Source organism: Canis aureus, chromosome 10 (genome assembly GCF_053574225.1).
Source record: "Canis aureus isolate CA01 chromosome 10, VMU_Caureus_v.1.0, whole genome shotgun sequence".
In the NCBI taxonomy this organism is placed as follows: Eukaryota; Metazoa; Chordata; class Mammalia; order Carnivora; family Canidae; genus Canis; species Canis aureus.
The window spans coordinates 52,904,802-52,912,185 of NC_135620.1; the positions used below are offsets into that span (position 1 = coordinate 52,904,802).

The window sequence follows — 7,384 nt, forward strand, 5'->3', positions numbered from 1 at the left end:
AACTCCTCTCAGACCGAGGGTCAGCCATAGCTAAGACAGCTGGGCTCTGTGTATCTGGGGACCTCTATCTCTGAAGACCTGAGGATGTGGGTACCAGGGGAGCAGAGGACTTGAGTGGGTGACAGCTGGGGGCTAGTGCTTTGGTAGATTGAAGGTTCTCGTGAAATTCTCATCTGATCCTATCAGTAGCCAAGTGATTTGTGCAATAGGAAGTCCTCTGGACATCCCCAATGCCCCTCCTCTACCGGCCGCAATCCCCCTGCCCTTCCCAGGAGGGTTTGGCCACAGAGGCCCAACTTCCTGACCTGAAACCTCCCCTAACTGGTGTCCGAAGACAGCTTGTCAAAGGTCAGACTGTCTTTCCCTAACTACAGTATAGATGGGAAACTGAGCCCAGAAAGGCAAGAGACTTGCCCAAAGTCATATAGGGAGTTAATGACAAAGCTGGAACTAAAAGCCAGGACCCACAACTACTGGGGGATGGGGTGAGGCCAAGAAGAAAGCATTAACTTGATTTGGAAGGGAGGGTAGTTAAAGGAAAAGACCTCTTTGTTCTCTGCCTAAAGAGTGTAGAGGTGAGTCAGGTAGTGGCAAAGGCACTGGGCCACAAGGGGAGGGGGAGACAGATTTGGGAGCAGGTGCAGTGGTCACACCAGGAGGAAATCTGAGCTCCTCATGGTGTCAGCAGCCAGGATGGGGCCAGGAAGGGGCCTGCTGGCCGTGCACTCTCTCACTTCCTCACAGCCCAGGCCAGACCCAAGCTGGGCTCTCAGCAGGCAAGGCTGGAGCAGGTGCCAGTGAGCAGTGGGCACAGGTGGCAGAGAGGGCAGGGGAGGCAGGGGGAAGGGGGACTCTGGAGCAGAGGGAAGGCAGGAAATGGCAGCTGCCCCAGCATAGCCCATATCCCGCTGCCTGGACAGAAGGGAGGATGGGAGTGGTGCTAGTCTGCCATGGAGCTCTTGGGGCCGGTGAGTGACACATATTGTAGTGTCCCAATTCTCGTTTTCTCAGGGCATTAGAATGCCCTGTAGGCCAGGGTGAGGGTCATAAATTTAGGATCTTCTTTTCTGAGGGCCAGTCCTGGCTAAGGATATCTGGAATCACATGGGATATTTCATCTGCCCTCCTGGGTCTCTTGAAACCCTCCTCTACCCTGAGTATGTCTGATACAGCAGGCCTGACCCCCAAATGTCCCCCACTCCCAACCTGACCTGAAAGTTTTGGTACTAGGTAAGTGCACCTGTGGCTTTGTTCACACTTCTCCCTCTGCAAACCCACATCTCTTAGCTCTTTGTTAGGCCTCAGCCAAGGACCCTCCTGTGGGAAGGGTGGTCCCAACAGTCAGAGGCCTTACCTCTCCCCGAGAGCTACAGCTCTCCCGAGCCCGAAAGGCTAGTTCCTCTGAGGGTTAGTGGATAGATACCTTCTGCCCCTCTTCCCAGAATCAAGTCTTTCTGTTGACTCAAGATTCAGAGCCAGACTGGATGCTTCTCGGAGGCCCCAGCTGGGCCCAGATCTCCTAACCTGAGTTGGGGAAGAACCCCTTGGGGATGGGGAGAGGCAGGGATCCAAAATCTAACTGGTGGGGAGAGGGGCGGGACAAAGCTGGGGCAGGGTGTGCAGAGGAGGCAGAGCTGGGACCCGGAGAAAAGTGGCCTGTCCCTCACCATTCCTCACCCACATGTACTTCCCCCGTCCCCAGGAAAAGAAGGGGCAGGAGGTACAGAAGGGTCCAGCTGTGGAAATCGCAAAATTGGATAAACTCCTGAACCTGGTGAGGGAAGTGAAAACCAAGACCTGAGTCCCTGTCTCATTTTTCGAACCCAGTACTTGTAACTCCTGACTGAGGTACCAAAGCCCAGCCTTAGCACCCAGTTTGTGACCCCACCCCTGATCAGGTCCTAGCATCTACCATCAGTACTCTGTTTCAGCCCTGGTCCCAGCGCTTCACCCCTCAACCATTATCCTGTCCTACTTTGCACAAATAAACTTGTGTTTGGAAGCTTACCCCACACCTTTAATTTGCTGCCGCAGGGCCCCCAGGAAGAGGAGGAAATCTCAGGGTAGAGCCATAGTTCCATTTATTATCCAGCAAACAGTGGGAGGACCCAAGGAGGGGCCCAGCCTGGACACCCTCCCATTATTGCCATGGATTCCAGTTTGCTTCCCCAACCTCAAGGGCCTGGAGGCAATTGGCCTAGGGAGAGGTGGACCCAGTCCCTGGCCCTCGGTATGGAGCAGAGTCGAGATGGCCCTGGCCCTAGCACCAACTCATGAACCCCCACCCCAGGCCTGTCTACTAAGGGCCACTGGAGCCCCTAGTGGAGCCAGACTGGCTAGACTCTGGGCTGCTAGGTCCAGCTCCAGACAGGCTGGACTCTGGGTTCTGGACCCCAGACTGGCTAGACCCTGGGATCCTGATCCCAGGCTCTGGGTGGGGCAGACTTAGGCCCCAGACTCCAGGCGAGGCGAGGGGCCTTCAGGGCTGCAGCAGGTAGCTGCCTTCATGGCTGGGCTTCTGGGGCGGGGGTGCCTTCTCAGGACAGGGGCCAGGGCTGGAGTTGGGACTGGATTCCGAAAGAGAGTCGATGTCCGCAGAGCGGGAATGGCAGGCCCAGCAGAGAATGACCCAGAGCAGGAGCAGCAGGAAGCCTACGAGGCCGTTGCAGACGATGGCAATGAGGGCCCCTTGGGAGATGGCTGCCCCCATGACAGGCAGCACCCTCAGACCAGCACAGACCACGGGGCTGGCTCGATGGCAAGGCCCATGCCGAGGCAGAACTCCAGTATAGCTGGCCTTCCACAGAGGCTGTCCTGTCCACACAATGACTCCTGGGCAGTGGAGATGTCCACCTGCAGTCCTGAGCCTGTGGCAGAGAGCAGAGGAAAGGGTAGTGAGGGAGAAGGGATATGGTGAGGCCTAGGAGGAAAGGGGTATAAAAGAGAGTCCTTCCCCACATCTCTGGCTTCCCTGGCAGAGGACTCTGGGTCCCAGCAGTTCTAAATACCCCACAGAGCCAATGCCCCCATCCTCCGGCCTGGCTCTGGGCACCTGGATGGGGGTGCAGCCACAGTGGGGAAGCTGAGTCGACAGCCCATATCTTACCTCCTTAGAACCAGTGGGCATGGCCTGGCCCTGCCCACCAAGCTTCCAGCTCTCAAAAGCACTGTGTGAGTGGATGAGGCTGAGGAAGCCCAAGGCCTTAGAGGATGGGGATTGTGACTACCGCTGGTGTGGCCTGGGCACCTCCCCCTTCTCAGGACGCCAGCCAGCCAGCCCCGGAGACCTCCAGAGGTGCCAGCTCAGACAGAGGGAACTTTGTGGAGGCCCTGGCAGGCATGTATGGGTCTGTGTATCCAAGGCTGTGTACCTAGGTGTGCCTCTCTGTGGGACTGTCTCTCCAGGTCAGTTGTGTCTGTGTGGCTGGTTCTTAGTCTTTCGTTCCCTCGCCTAGATGTGTGCCTCTGCCTCTGCATACCCACCTCTATGTTCGTGCAGCTGTCTATGTGGCTCTCTTTATATTTGTCTCCGTGTGCTCTGAGTCTCTCTTTTCTCAGTCTATCTCTGTGTATCTCTGTATCGGTCTCTGTGTGTATGGGTCTTTAGTGTCTCTCGGTCTCTTTCTTCCTTGCTGTGTGTCACTCTGTCCCCGTGGACGTGTCTCTCGCCCCTTCTCCGTGGGGTCTGTCTCTGTAGTTCTGCGAGTCTCGTGTGTCTCTGTCTTTGTGTCTCTTTCTCCGCGGCTTTGCCTCTATGTCTCCATGTGAGTCTGGGTCTCTGTATCGCTGTCTCTGGTTCTCAGCCCCCGTGCCCATGGGGGGAGGGCCCCCCTTACCTGAGTTGAGCCCGGTGCGCGCCCGCGGGAGGGTCCGGGGCAGCGGGATGCTGGGCGCCGACTGAGACTCGGGAGCCTGCGGGCGCGGGGCGGGCGGGGGGGGGCTGGAGGCGGGCAGGGGCGATGTCCCCTCCCCCGGCCCTCCCCCTCGGCCGCGCAGCCTCCGCCGGCCGCTCCCGCCGCGGCGCGACCGGGGCGGCCTCTGCCGCGGGCGGTCTGCGGCGAGCCGGCACCTCCTCCCCCTGGGGCGGCGCCTCCTCCGCGGCCGCGGCGGCTCGCTCGCTCGCTCGGCGGCGTTCGGGCGGCGGCTGCGGCCCGGCGCGGGGCTCGGCTAGGCTCGGCTGCGTTCGGCTGCGTTCGGCTATGTTCGGCTGGGCTCGGCTGGGCTCGGCAGGCAGCAAAAACAGCGGAGAACCTAGCTTCCCGGGAGGCCGGGGGCCGCGGCCTGTGCGGGGTGGAGCCATCCCCGCGGCGCTGCCGACGTTCAATTGGCTGGCTGCGCCAGGCTCCCGGGCGATTGGTCGCACTCTGGGGTGGGGACTGACTCGCCGGTGATGCAGGAGTGGGGTGGGGGCGGGAAAAGGACTGGAGGGGCTACTAGGTCTGGTCCCCTCTGGGGGAAGGGGGTGGGAACGAGGCCCACCTGCTTGCGGAGATTTCTTGCACCTTCAGCACCTGGAAGAGTTGCACATACAATCTCTGAGAAAGGCCTCTGTACCGTATACGTGAGGAGACTGCCCCTCCATATCTGCCTCTGCCTGCATCATCCAAGGAGGAAGGCCTTGGGTCCCCACATCTAGGAGGAGATCCGAAGTCCTCATCTTGGAAGACCCCTAGACTTATGCACAACCACTCTCAGCTGGGGTGGACTCTGCATCCCCACTTTAGAGGGTCGGTAGGTGGCTCTGCATTCCCTGGCCCTAGGAAGTGTGAGCCGTCCTGCCAACACAAGTTCTTGGGCATATTCACTGAGTTCCCACGCAGTATTGCTCTCAGGTTTGTGCTTTGCTGCGTTGTGGGAGAAGCTAGGACTGAGAGTAATGGGGTATTCCGAGAGCTCACTCAGGCCTGGCTGGAGCAGGACCAGGCATGACTCTCCATCCTAGAATCTCTCCTAAAAGGAAGACCAGTTCGGTCAGAAGCTGTCAGGTAGGTCTTCCTACCCTACCTCATAGGTCAATGATTCCTAAGTGTTCTGAACTGGACCTTTTTCTCATCCTACTCTACATATTCTCCATGGATGAGCACATCCCTAAAGGTATACCGTGAAGACTCTCAGAGCTCTCAATAAGCATCTGTGGAATTCTAGCCATAGATCCAAGTACCTTCCAGAATTAGGGGGGTATTGATTTCTGGTTCTGCCACTTAACAAACTTTGTGACCTTGAGCAAGTTACTCACCCTCTTTTAGCCTCAGCTCCCTTATTCCTTTTTTTTTTTTTTAATTTTTTTTTAATTTTTATTTATTTATGATAGTCACAGAGAGAGAGAGAAAGAGAGGCAGAGACATAGGCAGAGGGAGAAGCAGGCTCCATGCACCAGGAGCCTGATGTGGGATTCGATCCCGGGTCTCCAGGATCGCGCCCTGGGCCAAAGGCAGGCGCCAAACCGCTGCGCCACCCAGGGATCCCAGCTCCCTTATTCCTAAAGTTGTTTTAGTAACAGCTACCTCTCAGGGTTGTAATTCACCAACTCGTTTTTTCCCAACCCACCACATCTCAGCAAATGCCGACTGACATAACCCCAAGAACCATATGGCTAAGAGACCCTTTCTCTCAATGACACAGAATTCACATGAGATTCCTATAAAACCAAATGCCACCTCAAAAACAAGAAAGGGAAGGGTAAGATAAGCTGAAAGACTGAGTCATACTTACAGACTGTCTAAAATAAATTTTTGGACCCTACTGATTTTACCGGAATGGATTAATTTTAGTTCCCCTGCCCCTGTTACCCAGCAGGGTGGGGTATTGTGAGCAAGATCAAATCAGTTCTAGGAAAGAGAGGAGACTTATGTTGTTGCACATCTGAGTGTAATGTGAGTGAATTTGTGACCCAGCTGCAGGAGTTCAGATTTTGTCCTGGAAACAGTGGGGAGCCACTGAAATATTTTGAGCAGAGGAGTAAATGTGGTCATATCCAAAAATTAGAGGGATGATTTGGGCTGCTGGGTGGAAGGAGAGATTGAAGGCAATTGAGAGTGAAGGCAAGGAGTAATGACAAAGGACTGAAATGATGTAGAGGAAGAGGATTGGAGAGAAGAGAGCACTGAGGATATTTGGGGATTATAGTTGGTAGGACTTAGAGACTTAGACCTATAGGATATGGGAAGTAAGAGGGAGGGAAAGTCTGGGATAACTTCCAGGTTAGTGATCAGGGATACTGTGATGCCATTTACTGAGATAGAAAACACAAGAGAAGGGGTGTTTCAGCAGGGGCTTGGGATGGTGTGTGGGGGAGGTGGAGGATGATGACTTCTGTTTTATATATGCTAGGTTTGAGGTACCAGTTGGACACTCAAGCCAAGGTATCCCATAGACAGTTGGATAGGTAGCTCTGAGGTTCAGGCTGAAGACAACATTTTGTGGGTTATCAGTAAATTAGTAATAGTCAAATCAGAAAAGTGGATAAGCCAGGTGTCTGTGTGGCTCAGTAGGTTGAGGGTCTGACTCTTGATTTCCTCTCAGGTCATGATCTAGGGCCGTGAGATCGAGCCCACATCAAGCCCCCCATCAGGCTCTGCACTGGGTATGGAACCTGCTTAGGATGCTCTCTCCCCCTCTCCATCTGTCTCTCCCCACCCCCTCCCTTCCTCCCTCCCTCCATCTCTCTCACTAAAACAAAACCAAACAAAAAGTGGATGAGCTCTCCAAAGAAGAGTAAGAACTGGTTTAAGCAAAAAACAAAACAAAACAAAACATTTATAATTAGACTAAAACCTAAAGACAGGGATGCCTAAGGAATAACTGGAACTAATGGACACAAAAGCCATTAGAATCTCTTGCCACCTCTCCTCTCTGTTACTTTCTGCCAGGTTCCTTCATTTCCTTCCCCTGCGCTGTCCAGCCCCTATCATCCCCACCCCCAGACTGGCTTCTAATGTTTTTCTGGTCCACATAGTGAAAAACATCACTTCGGACAATCCCAAAGCTTAAAAATCTTATTGTCTAGGCATCCAACAAGACACTGGCTTCTTTTTCTTAGTTGCACTTTGCAAATTCTTCAGGAAATACTCTGATTGGCTCCGCTTAGTCGATGCTTAACACTGGGCTCATCAGCTGTAGTCAAGGAATGGTTGAAGCTCAAATTGCCTAATGTGGCTCACATGAGAACCCCATGGACACTAGGTGGGGGATATGGGATGGGGGGTCCCAGGAGAAGAGAGGATGCAGAATTGCAGGTGTACAGTGTAGTCTACCCCTTGTTTGCCCAACACACACACATTATTTTCCTCTATATATTTGATTTCAAAAAAATATCCTCACCTACATATTCTAGCCATTCCACTATACATATGCCAATAAATTCACCTCCTCTCTAATGGAGGGC

General features: G+C 54.3%; 2 protein-coding genes across 12 annotated transcripts in view; one reads left to right on the top strand and one right to left on the bottom strand.

Moving 5' to 3' along the window:
* DNAI1 (dynein axonemal intermediate chain 1) overlaps positions 1–2,005 on the top strand; it is a 123,912-nt gene extending 121,907 nt beyond the window's left edge. For all 11 annotated transcript variants that reach the window (XM_077912326.1, XM_077912333.1, XM_077912325.1 and 8 more), the window contains one exon: positions 1,703–2,005. In XM_077912326.1, the coding sequence (XP_077768452.1) occupies positions 1,703–1,801 (99 nt within the window). In that variant the 3' untranslated portion in view covers positions 1,802–2,005. The remainder of the gene's footprint in view (positions 1–1,702) is intronic.
* Positions 2,006–2,064: 59 nt separating this feature from the next.
* On the bottom strand, positions 2,065–4,044 carry ENHO (energy homeostasis associated). The gene is made up of 2 exons (XM_077912348.1): positions 3,837–4,044; positions 2,065–2,867 (listed from the first exon to the last, which is right to left on the bottom strand). Exon 2 carries the CDS (start codon positions 2,708–2,710, stop codon positions 2,480–2,482), a length of 231 nt encoding a protein of 76 aa, XP_077768474.1. The 5' UTR covers positions 2,711–2,867; positions 3,837–4,044; the 3' UTR covers positions 2,065–2,479.
* Positions 4,045–7,384: the final 3,340 nt, after the last annotated feature.

Bases quoted from the DNA above. Each gene is read 5' to 3' on its own strand.
- ENHO (XM_077912348.1), bottom strand. From the start codon at position 2,710: ATGGGGGCAGCCATCTCCCAAGGGGCCCTCATTGCCATCGTCTGCAAC.